Source organism: Corythoichthys intestinalis, chromosome 16, assembly GCF_030265065.1.
Source record: "Corythoichthys intestinalis isolate RoL2023-P3 chromosome 16, ASM3026506v1, whole genome shotgun sequence".
In the NCBI taxonomy this organism is placed as follows: Eukaryota; Metazoa; Chordata; class Actinopteri; order Syngnathiformes; family Syngnathidae; genus Corythoichthys; species Corythoichthys intestinalis.
This window is the reverse complement of record NC_080410.1, coordinates 42,709,522-42,729,733: the sequence shown is the minus strand read 5'-3', so window position 1 is coordinate 42,729,733 and position 20,212 is coordinate 42,709,522. Positions and strand designations below refer to the sequence as shown.

General features: G+C 39.1%; 1 protein-coding gene across 2 annotated transcripts in view; it reads left to right on the top strand.

Annotated features, from left to right (window-relative positions):
* The window catches only part of gmip (GEM interacting protein), a 67,889-nt gene that overhangs the window by 1,642 nt on the left and 46,035 nt on the right, over window positions 1–20,212 (top strand). For both annotated transcript variants that reach the window (XM_057860916.1, XM_057860917.1), the window contains exon 2: window positions 9,532–9,622. In XM_057860916.1, coding sequence (XP_057716899.1) covers window positions 9,532–9,622 — 91 coding nt within the window. The remainder of the gene's footprint in view (window positions 1–9,531; window positions 9,623–20,212) is intronic.

Below are 20,212 nucleotides of genomic sequence, written 5' to 3'. Positions count from 1 at the left end.
GATTGTCGCCGTTTTAGAAAATTGGGAGTAAAGGGTCACACGGGGTAATGTTGCTCAGAGTGCTGCTGCAGTTTAGTGGGTAAATGAGGAGCAGCATTTAGTGTGTAAGCTACTTCATACGCTTGTAGCAGTACTGCTGACCAATTTATTAAGTCTGTGTGCTGGCCAGACGTTAATGATTATTATGACTGAGGCTGGGGGCCGGATGAAATTTGACCACGGGCCGCATTTGGCCCCCGGGCTGGACTTTGGACATGACTGATCTAACGTATCGGAGAAAATGCGACAGTACCAAAAAAAAAAATTTTTTTTAAATACAATTAAGTGATGGTTATCAGGTGGATATACAGTATGCGTGACGTTTTTACAGACACCATTTTTTTCATTGTGACCCCATTTGTTTAAAAGTTTAAAACATGGGAGTGATTAATTTTTTAAAGTCATTTTTTTGGGGGGGGGGGACAAAATATTAGACATCAATTAATGATTCTAAGCTAAAAATGACAGACATTTCGAATAACAATAAATACAATTAATTACCTTCATTTTACGGCTGGGTTAAAACAAAAGCGGTTGCGTGACGTCTGTAAACGGGGGTTTCCAGGGTAAAACGGACAAATTTAAAATAGTTCGGGGGCTTAATGCGCCATGAATCTGCTATGGGAGAATATAGACATATTTTATTTATCAAACACCACAGTTGTTTTGGCTTAAAATACAGCAGTTTCTTTTAAAGAGGGGTGCAAGAGTAGAAACTGCTTTTTCAGTCTTATCTGTGTTTTCCGTCATATGTATGATCATGAGAAATGAACAAATGTGTGAGAATAAATATACACACTTAACAACACAAAATTGTGAAGAATCGTGTTGCAGTCCTCCCAAATTCAGTGAGTGCTCACTCCTGCACTCACTTTTTTAAATTTTTTATTTAGAGCTACGTCGTATATGCAGAACTTTGTCAACTGCAAACAGGATGTGGTTGGCTAACCAGAAGACGTTTGTCCTGTTCTCGTTTGTCGTGTCAGTGGGCTTTGGAAAGTTTGACATTTTCTCATCCTTCTTGATGGGGAAGCCTCTCAAAACCTTTGTAGATTACCAGTTAAACCTTTCAGGGAGAGGGGTCGCTACGGTGGACATCTAAAAAGTTAGCATTAGCTTAACTCAAGGTCACAGAGTATGTGTTTTGGTAGTTCGTTAAAGAGGGAAATGGATATTGAAAACACATGTTGACGGCAACAGACATTGTTCGATTGGATTGGACGTCTGTTGCCGTCAATGGTAGCCAAAGAGTTCATTTATGTGAGGTGATGAGATTTATACAACAAAACAAAATAATAAGCGGAAATCCCAGAGCAAAGTACACAACTTATTTTTAATGGATGTCTTTATTCTTATTTTTTTTTTTTTTTTTTTTTCAGTTTATTACAATTTGTTTTAATGTATTTTTTTACAAATTGATTTTTTTTTTTTTTTTAATATTAAAGTTTTTTTATTTTTCAAGGCTTTTTTAAGGTTATTTTAAATTAAAAAATTTTTTTTTTTTTTTTTTTTGTTCTTTTCCATTTACAGGTAGTCCCCGGGTTACGACTAGGGATGCAGCAGTTCAGTTAGCCCACGGTTCGGTTTGAACCTCGGTTTTGGGATCACGGTTTCTGTTCGGTTTCGGTTTGCTTTTTGCATTTTTTTTTTTTTTTAACTGCCTTTATTTTGCTTTTAAGAAAATGAAATAAACACTTAAAATGTAAACATGTTCGACTGTTAAAATCCCTCTTAGCTCTTTGGCTAGTTTAGTGACTGACTACTGAAATACACACACAGTAGTAAAAAAGTTACTTGGCAAAGTATCTGGTGTTACCTTTCATGTTTTTTTTGTCATTAAAAAAAAAAAAAAAAAAAAAACATAGTAACCTTTGCTATGTTTGGAGGTCATTTAATGTTCTGAATCAACCGTTAAAGTTGATAAAATTGCTCCCGTTTTTGCATTAGTTCCCTTCTGTCTACTTTCGACATGTGAACATTTTAAAACTGTTTCATTATTTAAAGATAGACTCAAGTCCTGATTTTGCTGATTTAGGAGTATATTAGATAAAAAGTTACTTAGGTTCACTAGGAAGGTTCACTACAACAGAGCCTTTCTGAGAAATTAACTGCTCTAAAATGGCGGCTGTTTACTAACGCGACCGAGTCAGTCATTTCGCATGTAGTTCTATATGCATGAGATACGTTTCTAGGAGTAGATTGTATTCTGTCGGCTACAGTCAGGAAATATTGGAGCCACCTAGCCTAGCATCGCGTTTGCTACAGCGTCTCAACAAACACTCTTCCCTCTCCGTGTCTGACTTTTGTCGCGTCATTCAACCAACGTATTAACGAACGGAGGAAAAAAAACGTACAGAATTTGAACGTAACGTACGCCGTACACATTTAAAAATCAGTGTTCACTTGTACAAATTACGCCGAGACCGTACAACTTGACAGGTATGAATTATAGTGGACCGTCACAGTTAAGTTGTAGCACTCTGTAGCACGGGACGTCCAACTATCAGTGGTCACGGTGAAACTATGTGCTTAGCGTAGTCATCTTTGATGGCTTTGCGTGCCATTTCATAAATGTCAGGGAATACATTGTTGGAGAAATATGTCCGCGAGGGAACAATGTAACACGGGTCAAGCGTTGCAAATAAATTAACAAAGCCCGCCGTTTGTTTTCACTGGTGTCATTGCCGGGGTTGTCCTGCTCTGAGAAAGTGATACCTGTGGGTGATGCCGGCTGAGGTGCCGGAGTCATGTTATAAGTGTTACCATTAGCATTGAGAACAAGCGCTGAGCAATGCTTGCAAATTGTTGTTTTTTTTTTCAACATTTTCTCTCCCTCCTATTTTCTCTCCCACCGCATTGTAGTCCACGGGGAAACCGAAATGTTGCCACACCGCAGATTTGAAAGAAGCCAGTGCTTCCTCAAAATTCGGTCTCTCCACTCCTCCGCTCGCCATAGCTTTTTGTTTTCTTGTTTTACTTTCACTTCGCTCATAAGCGAGAGAGGGCGTTACTCGGCTTCTATTACACAGGTGCTGGACAGCGATCGGAGATTTACTTGGGGTGGGGCGGGAATTTCTCCACAGCTGTGCTTCACGTCGCACACAGAGCTCGACCAATTCATTCCACAAGCGTTCGGAATAAATTAATTGCAAAACCGAAAAGGCGCGGTTCATAAAGGCGTATTGAACCGTACAGGGCGAACCGTATGGTTCGGCTTTGAACCGCAAACCGTTGCACTCCTAGTTACGACGTAATCGACTTAGGCGATTTCAATTTTACAACGCTGAGTCTCGTCCGCCATTTTGTCTTATGTTATTGTATTGTACCTCAAAGTATCTCATTTTTTACAATAATTTATTAATATAACGTGTTCTGTCCTCACTAAACGTGATGTTGTTCAGCTTGACAGACAGCAAACAAGGCAAAAGTTTTTACTTCCTTCACTTTTGACAGTTTGTAACGCTGTACCACTCATACTTGTCAAGTTGTACGGTTTCAGCGTAATTTGTATAAGTGAGCACTGATTTTTAAATGTATACGCCTTACATTCAAAATCTGTACGTTTTTCTCCGTTTGGATTTTGTCACCGTTTCGGCAACGAGACAATGTGCGTTACTATGGGTTTCTACGTTGGTTGAATGACGCGAGAAAAGTCAGAGACACGGAGAAAGAAGAGCGGGAGTGGGAAAGGGGGAGTCATGACGTCATTGCAAACGCGATTCTAGGCTAGGTGGCTCCAATAATACCTGACTGTAGGCGGCAGCCTACAAATTACGCCCACAGGATGCTACGCTAGATATCACATGTATATGAACTAGATGCGAAATGATACACTCGCCGAAGTTGGTGAACAGCCGCCATCTTAAAGAAGTAGACTTCTCAGAAAGGCTCTGTTGTAGTGAACCTTCCCTAGCGAACCTAATGCCCCTTTCCCACTGAAACGATTAGGTCAACGCGCGTTTTTTCCAAGCCGATGCAACCCACTAGCAATTGGCATTTGGCACCTTTCCCATTGACAAAAAAAGCCGTGACTTTTTTTTCTTTCACCCATCTAACCCCCCACACCTCCTCAGCCGTGCGTAAGGTTACGTGACGTCACCACGCTAAAATGCGCGTCGACAAGTACGGCCGAATTCATTCAGTTCAAGGAAGTAAACAATGCAGAGCAACATGGAAGCCTCCTTTCCATTTGTGTTCTCTGTTTTCATGCTTTTTACTGCCCTCAAAATGATCGAAATGCAGCAAAGGATCAAAACTTGCTTGTGCGTGAATTCTTCTTCTTCTACTAGCTTTGTTATGAGCATCGACGTAACTATGGTTGTGGGGCGTGTTAAATGGGAGGCGACTGGCACGTTGTTATGATGCATCACGTACTAGCCTACGTCACCATGTAGATTAGGGTGTTGACTGTGACCCGGGGTTTTGCTTTCACACTGCATGACGATCAGAGCCGAGGTGATTTTAACGCGAGCGGGTTGATTGACGTGGGTCGCTGCACCTTTCCCACTGCCACCAAAAGCCGATTGTTATTAGGTTGACATGGGTTTTTTGTAAGCTTGAGAACGATAAACCGATACGACCGGATATCCGGTTTTACAGGTGAGAGATACAGCTGTATCGATAGTAAACTTACCATTCGACAGTAATTAGCCATTAAATATTCAATGAACCGATAGTAGAGATAGAATTCGGCTATCGTGAGCACAAGAATCAGCTTCTAATGCCTAGTTCAATGCATTGCTTAATATGATAAGAATATAGCTTTTACCTCACATGCTGCGCTTGTGTCATTCACCACACAGCGCACTTAGATTGTGACCGCCGTCGTGGTTGCCTCAACTTCCCATTCATTTCGGCAGAACTGCTAGTAGTCGCCGTCATTACCCGATCGTCACGGGCGTGTCATAACGCGAGAGCTAAAAAAAACACTGTAACGCACGCTCCGTAGTGTTTTCTTCACAGCCCAAAACGAAACTAGTAGTGGCAACGAAGCAACATGCTAAAACAATGGACAGTTTGCGCACCACGCCAGCGACATGAAGCGATTGATTTTCAACGCACCCCGGAAAACAAAAGTCAGACTTTGAAGTGAGGAAGGCAGCCAGATCTGTTCGCATGGGACAGAGCTAGTATGAAGTGTGAAGCGGTACAGAGATCGTGAGTTTTTAACCCTGAAAAATAACCCACTACAATGGTGGAAAGGGCAGCATATTGTTTCCACAAAACGCAGTCTACTTAAACATGAACATGTGGATCAGTTGATCTTCCTCAAGAAAAATCTGCCCTTCAAAAAAGATATAGACAGTGATGAGGAATAAAAAAAAATATGGAAGCACAGGCGTAAGTGAATGACTTTGCTGTGTATAAGGTTAAAGTAATGATTATAGACCTGTCTGTCTAAAATGCCATGCCCCCCCACCCCCAGTTACACCAGTGGTAAAGCATAATTTATTATTCATTTCTGATAACACTAGCAGGTTTAATTCTTTTTTTCTAGAGCTGCTGCATATAATTAATATTTTTTTGCTTATAAGATGTTTATGTTGAAAGTTTGCACTTAAATTACTTACAGTGCCTTGCAAAAGTATTCGACCCCCTTGAATCTTGCAACTTTTCACCACATTTCAGGCTTCAAACATAAATATATGAAATTTAATTTTTTTGTCAAGAATCAACAACAAGTGGGACACAATCGTGAAGTGGAACAACATTTATTGGATAATTTAAACTTTTTTAACAAATAAAAAACTGAAAAGTGGGGCGTGCAATATTATTCGGCCCCTTTACTTTCAGTGCAGCAAACTCACTCCAGAAGTTCAGTGAGGATCTCTGAATGATCCAATGTTGTCCTAAATGACCGATGATGATAAATAGAATCCACCTGTGTGTAATCAAGTCTCCGTATAAATGCACCTGCTCTGTGATAGTCTCAGGGTTCTGTTTAAAGTGCAGAGAGCATTATGAAAACCAAGGAACACACCAGGCAGGTCCGAGATACTGTTGTGGAGAAGTTTAAAGCCGGATTTGGATACAAAAAGATTTCCCAAGCTTTAAACATCTCAAGGAGCACTGTGCAAGCCATCATATTGAAATGGAAGGAGCATCAGACCACTGCAAATCTACCAAGACCCGGCCTTCCTTCCAAACTTTCTTCTCAAACAAGGAGAAAACTGATCAGAGATGCAGCCAAGAGGCCCATGATCACTCTGGATGAACTGCAGAGATCTACAGCTGAGGTGGGAGAGTCTGTCCATAGGACAACAATCAGTCGTACACTGTACAAATCTGGCCTTTATGGAAGAGTGGCAAGAAGAAAGCCATTTCTCAAAGATATCCATAAAAAGTCTCGTTTAAAGTTTGCCACAAGCCACCTGGGAGACACGCCAAACATGTGGAAGAAGGTGCTCTGGTCAGATGAAACCAAAATGGAACTTTTTGGCCACAATGCAAAACGATATGTTTGGCGTAAAAGCAACACAGCTCATCACCCTGAACACACCATCCCCACTGTCAAACATGGTGGTGGCAGCATCATGGTTTGGGCCTGCTTTTCTTCAGCAGGGACAGGGAAGATGGTTAAAATTGACAGGAAGATGGATGCAGCCAAATACAGGAACATTCTGGAAGAAAACCTGTTGGTATCTGCACAAGACCTGAGACTGGAACGGAGATTTATCTTCCAACAGGACAATGATCCAAAACATAAAGCCAAATCTACAATGAACTGGTTCAAAAATAAACGTATCCAGGTGTTAGAATGGCCAAATCAAAGTCCAGACCTGAATCCAATCGATAATCTGTGGAAAGAGCTGAAGACTGCTGTTCACAAACACTCTCCATCCAACCTCACTGAGCTCAAGCTGTTTTGCAAGGAAGAATGGGCAAGAATGTCTGTCTCTCGATGTGCAAAACTGATAGAAACATACCCCAAGCGACTTGCAGCTGTAATTGGAGCAAAAGGTGGCGCTACAAAGTATTAACGCAAGGGGGCCGAATAATATTGCACGCCCCACTTTTCAGTTTTTTATTTGTTAAAAAAGTTTAAATTATCCAATAAATGTTGTTCCACTTCACGATTGTGTCCCATTTGTTGTTGATTCTTGACAAAAAAAATTAAATTTCATATCTTTATGTTTGAAGCCTGAAATGTGGCGAAAGGTTGCAAGATTCAAGGGGGCCGAATACTTTTGCAAGGCACTGTACCTATTGTGTTCAAAACACCAGGAAATACAGTAATTAAATTACTGCACTTTATTGTTGTCTGTCACTGGAGTTTTAATGTATTATAAATCCCATCCAACAAAATGACGGTCATATAGTAAGCTTTATTTATTTTTATTTTTTTCACAAAAAAATAAAACATAACATTGGTATGAAATGTTGTTGTTTAATTTAATCTTTAATCTTTTTTTATATGTTTAAAATACTGTAAGAACACACACAAGAAATGTTTACTATCGTATCGTTTTCACTCTGTATGGAACCGTATTGTTCTTAAACTGTATCGAATGGTATTGAATCGCTCAGCCTTAAAAATGTATCGTTTTTTAATCGAATCGTAACCTGTGTATCTAGATACGTATCGAATCTGCTTCATGGCAGAGATTCCCAACCCTAGTTTTTTGGCCAGTGGGGAAAGGGGTATTACCTTTTATCTAAAATACTCCTAAATCAGCAAAATCTTGACTTGAATCTATCTTTAAATGATGAAACAGTTTTAAAACTTTCACATGTCGAAAGTAGAGAGAAGGGAACTAATGCAAAAGCAGGAGCAATTTTAACAACTTTAACGGTTGATTCAAAACATTAAATGACTTCCAAACATAGCAAAGGTTACTATGTTTTGTTTTGTTTTGTTTTTTTAATGAAAAAAAAAAACCATGAAAGGTAACACCAGTTACTTTGCCAAGTAACCAATTACTCTTACATTCAGATAAACGATAAAGATGCAGATAAAGATGCAGTCTGCAGAATGAAAAGGTGACGAAAGTGGAGATTTTATTCTGCCAAATTGTTGCCGAACACAATTTGCCTGCATCTATTGCTGATCACTTCTCAGAATTATCAAAAGAAATGTTCCCTGACTCAAATATTGCATCGGTAAGTTAATTTTATCAATTGAACGTTTGAATTTATAATTGGACACACTAACGAACTACAGTACCTTCAAGTCAAACTGAATTGCGAGCTGAAGTGCAGCCATCAAGACATGGTAGAAATTGCCAAAAGTGCTACATACAATTATAACAAAAGTCAGTAGCCACGTTTACATGCTGACTTTTATTCATACCGATTCAAATCATTCCGAATGGAAATTTCAGATCAGCTGTTTACATGTCACTTCATCTATTCCGATCCATAGTTTACATGTGTCTGCCTTTATTCCGAAAGGACGTTTGACAACTGCCGTCTGACATGCGCAGATTAATCAAAACAAAGCGTCACGTTGCAAAACATGGAGATCGATCGTCAGAGTGCTGCTGTTTTAACTTTAACCCACTTGTTGTGTTTGTGGGGTCGTATCCGCTTCTGCTCTTTTGCTCTTTTGCCTTGTAGTGGCCGGTTGTCAGCGTTTTCCACCGATTTCTAATCTGGTCAACGCTCCGGTCTATTCCGGCTTTGTGTAACCTCTCGTGAACTTTTTTAAATAGTTCACTGTTCCTCGTTTTACGCCCGTCTAAGCGAGCAATTATATTCAATTCTTTTAAAGTTTGAATTAAATACAATCTTTCCGCCGGACTCCAATTAGGCGCGCTGTGCTTGGAAGCCATGTTGCAAGTGACGTTACTTACGTCACCAAGTGACGTCACCACGTCAGTACGGAGCATGTGCAGAAAGAACGCAACCAGACACCATTCCGCTTCCCTGTTTACATGATATAATTTTACTTCTAATCGGTTTGGGAGAAGGAATATTCCACCCCTGTGAATCGGAATGAAATTCCATTCGGTTTGGGCCTGTTCATTCCGAATGAGGTGTTTATATGGAACACATTTATTCGGTTTGAACAAATATTCCGATTGTAATTGGAATATTTGGCTCCATGTAAACGTGGCAACTGTTAAATTTTAGTAATCATGATGCAGCTGAAGATATTGGTTGTTCTTTGATTGCACCAGGTTTTATGTGACTTAAAATGACAGCTAATCATGACACAGGTGTTGGTAGTTACAGGGCAAAACCGTTTTTGACTGTGGCTTAATGCATTGTGCCCAAATAAAATGTACTCATTTTGTTTGTTCCGTTGTGGATATGTTTTTGAGGTTTTTTTTTTTTGTTATTTTATTTGGGTAAAGTGCTTTTGAGTTATTAAACGCCACCTAAATAAACTATTGGATCAGAGAAATGGACTCGCCGTGTATGCTTCAAATTCTCAACTATCATCCAGTACTTGACTGAGTACAGGTTTTAGTCAGTACAATCCCATCTAACAATGTATTTATTTAAAAGAGAAATCTCATACCATGTTAACCTTTCTGTTTGTCATTTCAGAGGTCGTCAAAACACCGGTAAAATGTGAAATCAAGCGGTACAGCGAGATCTTCAGAGACTTTGACAATCTCGACTTGTCTTTTATCCCCATGTAAGTACAGTGCTTAGAAAAATCTAAACTTTTTCCCACAGTTAAAATGGAAGTTCAGAATTTTTGACATTAGACCTAATTTACGAGGTAGCGGGGGTTTAATTGGTCGGTGGAGTTGGTTTCCGTGCAGTTTGTCATTTGTTAGTTGCAGGGCTTTGAAGTGGCTAAGCTAGCGTGAGCACGCACCATTGACTCGCGCTAGCTTAGGCATTCCGTGTTGTTTGTTAGTTATTTGTTAGTTACTGTCCCTACCCGATCGTGACAGGTGACTGGATCGCTACAGCGCATGCGCCAACCGATGCCATTTTCGCTCGAGCAATGACAGCAGATATGTATATGGCGAAAAACAAGACTGAAAAAGCAGTTTCTGATCTTGCACTCCTCTTTAAAATAAACTGCTGTATTTTAAGCCAAAACAACTGTTGTGTTTGATAGAACAATATGTCTATATGCTGCCATAGCAGATTCATGGCGCATTGAGCCCCCGAACTATTTTTAATTTGGCCGTTTTACCCTGGAAACAACCGTTTACAGACGTCGCGCAACCGTTTTTGTTTCAACCCAGCCATTAAAACAAGGTAATAATATTTATTATTCAAAATGTCTGTCATTTTTAGCTTAGAATCATTAATTGATGTCTAATATTTAGTTTAAAAAATAAATAAATAAATAAACACTTTACAAAATTATTCACTCGCATACTTTTAAACAAATTACGTCACAATGAAAAAATGGCGTCTGTAAAAAAGTCACGGATATTTACCTCATAACTATTGCTTAATTGTCTTTTTTTTTTCATACTGTCGATTTCCCAGATATTTTAGATGATAATCGGTCCAAACAAAGAAAAATGAAAAAAAAAAAAAACATTTAAAAGGGTAAATATATGAAAAATTAAATCTCGACCACTCCTTGATGTCTGCGATTTCTGCATCACGACCCATGTTATATTACCAAGTTTCACCCATAAAATCCCCAAAAAGTCCAGCTGTGGCCATTCACAGTTGTGTCTTGACACTCAGTGTTACATGCGAAATGGAGTTTTTTTTTATCGAAACAAGGTAAGTACGCGATAATATCTCGTCAAAGTCATGGCATCTGTAATTCTGCTCTCGCGTGCTCTCACCTTCAGATAGGGTTTTGCTGTTTAAAAAACTTTTTTTTTTTAAAAATGCTCTCCTGTCCAAAATTTTTCTTCCCCCAGAAAATTTTTATTTTAAGCTTTCCAATGATGTATCACACATGCATATCAGAGAATTTTGAAAGTTGGCCAAATTGGGGGTCTCAGTCACCTGAGTGTTTTCTGCCACGTTACATCAGTGTTGGAGATCGTCAGGTGTGCCGCGAGAAATTATCCAATGTCGCATTTTTTTTGTTGTTTTGTTTTTTACGTCGTCGGGCAGAGATGCAGTAGAATAGAAGGAGTGGGTAGGTGGTTTCGGTTTTGCTCATGTGTAGATGAGCGAGATATTGCTCGTGTCGCATTCAAGAACTGCTTGGATTTCTAGCCATCAGCTACCCTACTGTCCATGACAATGTGGACCCCAGCACGTCCACTGTATATCATTTGATTAGACTCGTCAAGTGTCGATATACACAAAAGTGTCCTTTCCATTTTATCCATATGTGACGACCATCAATCCTCCCCCTGTGTTTTATTCCAACACATTGTCGAGGACAGTACTGTACGGTAGCTGATGGCTAAAAATCCGAGCAGTGCTTAAACGCAACACGAGCAGCTATACAGCAGCGCCATGGTGCCAAGCAACCTTACACGTCTTCTCCAAACGAAACCCCAGTCTCTTCAAAACAAGTCAATGGACTATTTTGTTCGCCTTCATGAAAACAAAGAGAAACAGGCAACTTTTTTGAGAAAAACTACGAAGGTAAATGAGAAAGACCTTAAAGCCTTGTTGCTGAACTTGTTGCTAAAACCGACAAGTTTCACACTGTGGCAGAAACATTAATACTACCTGCCTGCAAAGCCATTGTCAGTGAGATGCTCGGCCCTGATGCGGTTAAAGACATTGCTAAAGTCCCCCTGTCTGATAATTCTGAGCTTTTCAAGCCTAAATGCTATCGATGGGAGAAAATATTATGTGATGCCTTAACATTAGCACATTATGCCTTTGTGATGTATGATTGCCTCTGTGACCATAGTATTGTTTTTTACGCGCCTGGGTTCCATAGTTAGGAGGGAATCTCATGAGATAACTTATTTTGCAACATAGTACGCGCTTGAATGAATGAATGAATGAATTTATTGTCATTGTCATCATCATCAGTATCATTGACAGTTACAGAGTGTGGGATAGTTTGGCCAGAAAGGAGAAACATTGACACAGAATATGGAAGAATTTGCCCGAAAAAAGACGATGACAGACAAAGGAAGACGGGAAAAAAGCAAATGCTTATCGATACCCGTCCCCCAACAGCCCGGGACGCACAGTCTAGCATGTTAGTGTTGCATAGTCCATTTTTTAACTCGTGTATCTTTCAAAAAGTCATTGATTGCCATGGCATTTTGCAATATTGTCCGCTGGTTTGGTGTGGGTCTCATTGTAGAAAATATTTTGTCCAATGAAAGTGTCCAGTCAAGGAGCTCCATCTCACAGAAGGTTAAACACAGTGCTCAAGTTGCAATGGCAGATCAGTAATCTCATTTTACTGGAGGGCATATCTTCAGAGCAAGCAATGTTATGTCTTAGTCTCTGTCCCTGACATTTAATCATCCTTTGTTTGCCTTTTTGTTGTGGGAACAATTTGTAGCGGATGTGTGTGTGTGCAGTGCAGCTATGACTCATTTTGGTCCATGTAGCGATTTAGTATAGTTTCTTTGTACATCTTTTTGAAGTAACTCAATGATTTTATACTCGTAAGCGTTGCATCACATGTATTCCATAGGCGAGCCCCAATGTTCGTAATCGAGAAAGATTTTGACGTTGTCCTAGTTGCCCGATAGGAAAACAATCTGATTCCTCTTAGGTCGTAGTTTGATTCCCTTAGTTGGAATAGAACTTGTAGGTTAGGCGGGAGACTGTTTGCGTGGGCCTTGTACATCACTTGAGCAGTTTTGAAGTTAACCAAGTCATAAAATTTTAATAGCTTGGACTTGATGATGCAAGTAAAGCTTGAGTTCCATAGTTAGGAGGAAATCTCACGGGATAACTTGTTTTGCACCATAGTACGCGCTTGAGTATCCATAGTTAGGAGGGAATCTCACGAGATAACTTAAAAAAAACATTCTACTTTAACCGCTGGGAGCCTCAACTGGGGGGGAATCTCATACCTTTGGAGGGGGGGGTCTCACGAGTTCGGGTGGTGCGTTTTCGTGGGGGCGAGGAGTGGAGTGGCCCTGCGTCAGAAGTGCCTATAGGAGTCGGGAGATTCCCCAACCCCCCTGAAGTCTGCCAGAGGATTACGTTCGGGTCGCTTGGCTTTGTTCCTTTGCCGCTTTGCCGGAGCGTTGGCTCCCTGCTCATTTGTCAACGGTAAGCGATTTTCATTGTTAAGGAACAGTTTGTTGTGCTGTAACGGTAACGCGGGGATTCTGGGATTGACTAACTAGATCTAACGTCATCTTTACCACTGGTGTTTTTCTTGTTTTTTGCTTGCCTTTGTGGGATTGTAATCAATAAATCTAATTTATTCTTCATTTTCTAATCAATAAACATCATTTATTGAGCAAAAGTGTGCTGGTTGCTGACTCACTGTGAACCCGGAAATTTTGGAAAACAGCTATAAAACATTAAAACAGAGAGAGAGACTGAGGGCTGTTGAAGATCTTCGTGTGTGTGTTTCTTCAATTCCTGCAAGGATGGGTGGGTGTGGGGTTGGTAGTGTGTCCCCTCTTCCCATCCCTGAGGGCCGGTTGATGGGAGTGCGGGTACCCCCGCCCACTGCCTTCCCTCCCAAGCTGGCTGGGTGTGGGCCGCTACCCTGGTTTTGTCACCTGCGCGGCGTCTCTGCTCGTCTGTGTGGCTGTCGCGTGCTTGGTGGGGCTCACGTGCGGCTGTATGTGATTGGGCGTGCTCGGGTGGGGCGTCCCGGTGCCGGGATTGGCGATGGGGCAGCGTAGGGTCGGTCGCCAACGGGCTTACACTCACAACGGATTCACGCCATTACTGGGTTCTAGATCACAGAGCTGATTTGTGTACACTCTACCCCTTCCAATCACTTAGCTTATAGACTTCCACACCCCACTCCCCATCTTTCCCTGGTCAACAGGCCCCCCACATGGTGTCAACCGGAAATACATCTAGCTAACAATAGCCCCAACATACTAATAGTTAGTGTAGGCGTTCAATGTATTTCTTGTTGTTGTTTGTGTTTCTTTTCTTTCTTGTATTTCTTCTGTTCCCCCATAACCCCTTACTGTTCGCTGCTTTGTCATAATAAACGAGGTATGTTGAATGATCACAATGGGAGTATGTCATACTCTCAATGTGAAACATTAAAACTGTCCACACAAACCGGACACTTAGGCTTCCATTTTCCAGCAGCAACAGCTGAACAGGACAGGTGTTAAAAAAAAAAAAATCCTGCCAGGATATCGGCTTTGTGTTCATCTAAACAGGCTCAAGTTTAACGCTGAGTAAGTATAAATATTGAGAAATTATTTTATAATTAAAAATACTGTACAGAAGGTAATTTTGGAACATTTTTGCTTTGTGGTGTGAGATTTTTTCCAATATAAAAATGTGCCGTGATTCAGAAAAGGTTGAAAAACACTGGTTTAATCTATCACATACATATCTATTTCCAGTGTTGTTAATAACGGCGTTAGAATATAACGGCGTTACTAACGGTGTTATTTTCTTCAGTAGTGAGTAATCTAATTAATTACTTTTCTCATCTTGGCAACGTCTTTACCGTTACTGAGGCGGGAAAGGCATGCGTTACTATGCGTTGCGATGTTGGTTGACTGACGCGAGAAAAGTCTGAAAAAGACGGACTCACGGAGACGAGAGATCAGAGCAGAGCAGAAGTGGGAGGAGGCAAGGGAGTTTGTTGCAAACGTGATGCTACTATGCTAGTTGGCTCCTGACTGTAGCCGATAGCCTACAAACTACGCCCACATGATGCTTCGGTAGATATCACATATATACAGAACTGGATGCAAATGACAGACACGGCGGCATTAGCAACATGTATTATAAAGAACTAGATGCGATAGTAAACAGCCGCCATCTTAAAGCAGTAGACTTCTCAAGAAGGCTCTGTTGTAGAGAATCTTCCTAGCGGACCTAAGTAACTTTTTATCTAAAATACTAAATTGGCAAAACTTAACTTAAATCTATCTTTAAGTTTTAAAACTTTTAAAAACAGTTTTAAAACGGTTGATTCACAACATTAAATGACTTCCACACATAGCAAAGGTTACTATCTAGTTATTGCAATATTCGAAATACACCTGTGTCTAGTTAAGTTTAGGGTAAAGAATTGGGCCAGGGCCAATTGTCCCAAAAACCCTTTAAACTTCACATTGTGTGACCTGTTTTTTGTTGTTGTTTTTTTTTTAATAGAAAAAAACCCTGAAAATTATCACCAGTTACTTTGCCAAGTAACTAATTACTCTTACATTCAGGTAACTGAGTTACTAACGAAATTACTTTTTGGGAGAAGTAATTTGTAACTGTAATTAATTACTTTTTTAAAGTAAGATTGACAACACTGTCTATTTCTATAAATCATCAGTCGAGAGAAAATAGTAGCAATCCGCCACGATCGGGTAGTAACAAGCACCATTGACTCGCGCTAGCTTAGCCACTCTATTTTGTGCAGTTTGTTACTTTGTTAGCAAGTCAATGGTGCTTGCTCGCGTTAGCTTAACCTAGTGTGACCATATTTTGATTTCCAAAAAAGAGGACATTCGGCCTGGCCTCGAGATACTTGAATATTCTACTCGAAGTTCACTCAAAAATGCCGATATCACTTTAATATATTTAAAGTGTGCCTCCTCTGTCTGGACAGAAAAATTCAGTTTTATAAAAGAAAAAAAAAAAAAAAAAATATATATATATATATATATATATATATATATATATATTAGGGTTGTTCCGATCATGTTTTTTTTTTGCTCCCGATCCGATCCCGATCGTTTTAGTTTGAGTATCTGCCGATCCCGATATTTCCCGATCCGATTGCTTTTTTTTTTTTGCTCCCGATTCAATTCCAATCATTCCCGATAATTTTTCCCGATCATATACATTTTGGCAATGCATTAAGAAAAAAATGAATAAAACTCGGACGAATATATACATTCAACATACAGTACATAAGTACTGTATTTGTTTATTATGACAATAAATCCTCAAGATGGCATTTACATTATTAACATTCTTTCTGTGAGAGGGATCCACGGATAGAAAGACTTGTAATTATTAAAGGATAAATGTGACTTTGTATATTGCGACTAAATATTGCCATCTAGTGTATTTGTTGAGCTTTCAGTAAATGATACTGTAGCCATTTAACTGTTCTACCCAAAATGCATGATGAGAAGTGCAACCATGACTGTGCGTAGTGGCACCAATTGATATATCTTCTCTGCGTTGGGAAATATAGGGTGTTAAGAAAAAAGATCAACTGCTACCTTTCCTCCCCACATTGCTTCACACGATATTTCTAATTGTTGAGAGAGGGATTTTAAGGCGTTAGCCAATTAAAAAAAGGCTCCAAAGACTGTCAAAATTCACTCTACTCATTTTACGCTGCCTATTAGCTCTATATATAGGTAAAACGGCACCATTATAGATTGAACGCAACAATGCATGAGTGGGTCGTGCAGCGCATGCGTTAATTGCGTGATTAATTTTTTTTTTTTTTTTTTAATTACCGCCGTTAACGCAATAAATTTGATAGCCCTACTTTAAACCAAAACTAAACACTCTGGACGAGTGTAAGACATTTTGTCTGTAACGTTAAATACAATTAGAAAACAATTAAATTAAAAAATATATATGTATTAAAAAAGGCATGTCCGATATTTTTTTACCGATTCCGATACTTTGAAAATGACGTGATCAGACCTGATCGATCCATATTTAATATATACAGTGCCTTGCAAAAGTATTCGGCCCCCTTGAATCTTGCAACCTTTCGCCACATTTCAGGCTTCAAACATAGAGATATGAAATTTAATTTTTTTGTCAAGAATCAACAACAAGTGGAACACAATCATGAAGTGGAACAACATTTATTGGATAATTTAAACTTTTTTAACAAATAAAAAACTGAAAAGTGGGGCGTGCAATATTATTCGGCCCCTTTAGTTTAAAGCCGGATTTGGATACAAAAAGATTTCCCAAGCTTTAAACATCTCAAGGAGCACTGTGCAAGCCATCATATTGAAATGGAAGGAGCATCAGACCACTGCAAATCTACCAAGACCCGCCGTCCTTCCAAACTTTCTTCTCAAACAAGGAGAAAACTGATCAGAGATGCAGCCAAGAGGCCCATGATCACTCTGGATGAACTGCAGAGATCTACAGCTGAGGTGGGAGAGTCTGTCCATAGGACAACAATCAGTGGTACACTGCACAAATCTGGCCTTTATGGAAGAGTGGCAAGAAGAAAGCCATTTCTCAAAGATATCCATAAAAAGTCTCGTTTAAAGTTTGCCACAAGCCACCTGGGAGACACACCAAACATGTGGAAGAAGGTGCTCTGGTCAGATGAAACCAAAATTGAACTTTTTGGCCACAATGCAAAACGATATGTTTGGCGTAAAAGCAACACAGCTCATCACCCTGAACACACCATCCCCACTGTCAAACATGGTGGTGGCAGCATCATGGTTTGGGCCTGCTTTTCTTCAGCAGGGACAGGGAAGATGGTTAAAATTGACGTGAAGATGGATGCAGCCAAATACAGGAACATTCTGGAAGAAAACCTGTTGGTATCTGCACAAGACCTGAGACTGGGACTGAGATTTATCTTCCAACAGGACAATGATCCAAAACATAAAGCCAAATCTACAATGGAATGGTTCAAAAATAAACGTATCCAGGTGTTAGAATGGCCAAGTCAAAGTCCAGACCTGAATCCAATCGAGAATCTGTGGAAAGAGCTGAAGACTGCTGTTCACAAACACTCTCCATCCAACCTCACTGAGCTCGAGCTGTTTTGCAAGGAAGAATGGGCAAGAATGTCAGTCTCTCGATGTGCAAAACTGATAGAAACATACCCCAAGCGACTTGCAGCTGTAATTGGAGCAAAAGGTGGCGCTACAAAGTATTAACGCAAGGGGGCTGAATAATATTGCACGCCCCACTTTTCAGTTTTTTATTTGTTAAAAAAGTTTAAATTATCCAGTAAATTTTGTTCCACTTCACGATTGTGTCCCACTTGTTGTTAATTCTTGACAAAAAATTAAAATGTTATATCTTTATGTTTGAAGCCTGAAATGTGGCGAAAGGTTGCAAGGTTCAAGGGGGCCGAATACTTTTGCAAGGCCCTGTATATATGTATATATATGTATATATATAGCCATATAGTATATATTATATACTATATGGGAATAAGTTTTTTACTCAACAGGCTTTATTCTTACTAAAAAACAAACAATAAAAACGAGGGAAAAAAACCCCAAATTAAATACTGAAAATACTGACAAAAAAAAAATATCATGTAGACCCGTGGAAATATCGTAGTCAATACAGACACACAGTAGGCTAGTGCCACTTAAACATTTTTCAATTACTATCACGACAATTGTGGTTGAGAAATTGTTATACCTACTCAATTTTTATTCTCCTTCAATGTTCTAGATTGCACGCAAACAATAACCAAAATAAACTGACAAACTATTCAACCAGAATGTTTCCAAACACAGCCGTTCAAAACTACATTTTCCATTATGCCGAGCGCAGCTTAACTCACTGATAGCTACCCTATTAGCGGGTAACAGGAGACGAGGCAAAATCGAACTTTGCTATAAAATTTTACAATCATCGGCAGCGCAATGATGCGACACCAAACGGGATTTCACAGAAGTTGACAGAAGTCAGCAGTTGCCATTATATACGTGTTTATCGTAAAAAAACTTAACAACTGGGAAGAACGCAGAACAATTAATCCAAGACTAGTACAACATACTGCATCTCTTTGGACACATACAACCCAATATACAACAGAAGACACATGAGCAGGAGTTAAACTTACAGAAAGGTGTACGGTAGGCCTGAACGATATTGGAAAAAACTATTGTTGCGATTTTTTTTGAGGTGTGCAATATATTGCGATATTATATTGCGATAGTTAAAAAAAAAAAAATATATATATATATATATATATATTTTTTTTTTTTTTTTAAAGAAATTTTCACTAGATGACTTGAATAGCTGTTTGGAAATACTTTGCATGACACACCGTGACCACAGTGTATTCATATAATACCGTTTCATTTGTGAATGATTAAGATTGCTGTATTATTATGAAGGGATCCAGGAAGCAATGTCTGCACATAATAGATAATTTATTGAACACAATATTTGACACTTCAACAGCAGCAAATACATTAAATGACAAATAAAAGAGCAGGTGCATTCGTCCCCTATGCTCCTCACCTCTGGAACAAGTTACCCGAACGTCTGAAGTATGCTCAAACTGTTAGCTCCTTTAAATCAGGGCTAAAAACGCTTTTGTTTAGCACTGCATATCCATAACTGTCTATATATTTCAATCTACCTGCCTTCTATTCCTCTTGTGCTTATCTCCATTGCTGATTTCAATGATTATTATTAGTAGTAGTTTTTGCTTTATTTCTATTTTTGTTTTATTTTTATTTATTTATTTTTATTCTGTGATTAAATGCGATCTTTTGTCTTGGTTTTTACGTTGTGTTGATTTAAATGTGATTTTTATGGTCTTCATGTGATGTAAAGCACTTTGAATTGCCTTGTGTTGAATTGTGCTATATAAATAAATTTGCCTTGCCTTGCCTTGCCCTAAGTTTTTGACAAAATATAACAAATAAAAACTTCTGTAAAATAACAACAAAGTTGTAAACATAGTTGAACAAAAATATTAAATATGACAAATAAGAGTTGTTCACAAACTATAACAATAAATAAAAACCTCAGTAAAACAATAAAGTTGTCAACATATTTGAACTTAAATATCAAATCTGTCAAATAAAAGTGCAAGTGCATTAGTCCCCTGAGTTGTTTACACAAAATATAACAATATAAAACTGCAAAACTGCAACAAAGTTGTAAAAATATTTAAAAAATATTAAGTATCAAAACTTTATGTGCAGCTGTACTATAGTTATTTGAAAAATACGATTTACAATTAATTTAAATATAAAAGAAACAGAAACTCAATTGAACTTGTAAATAATTGAACTGAATAACAGCAAATAACTGATGAATAACAGAACCATTTTAACTCCCAAATTTATGTATTTGTCTGCATATTGTCCGTCCACCTTCCTTGCTCAGCAATTCTCAACTGGGTCTCATAGGTTTTTGGCCAAGACTACTAGTTTATCCACCATTGCAGGCTTGAGACAACAACGCTGGCACGTAACAATGTTCCCACCTGTACTAAAAAGCCTCTGATGGGAAGCTCGTAGCAGGAATGCAT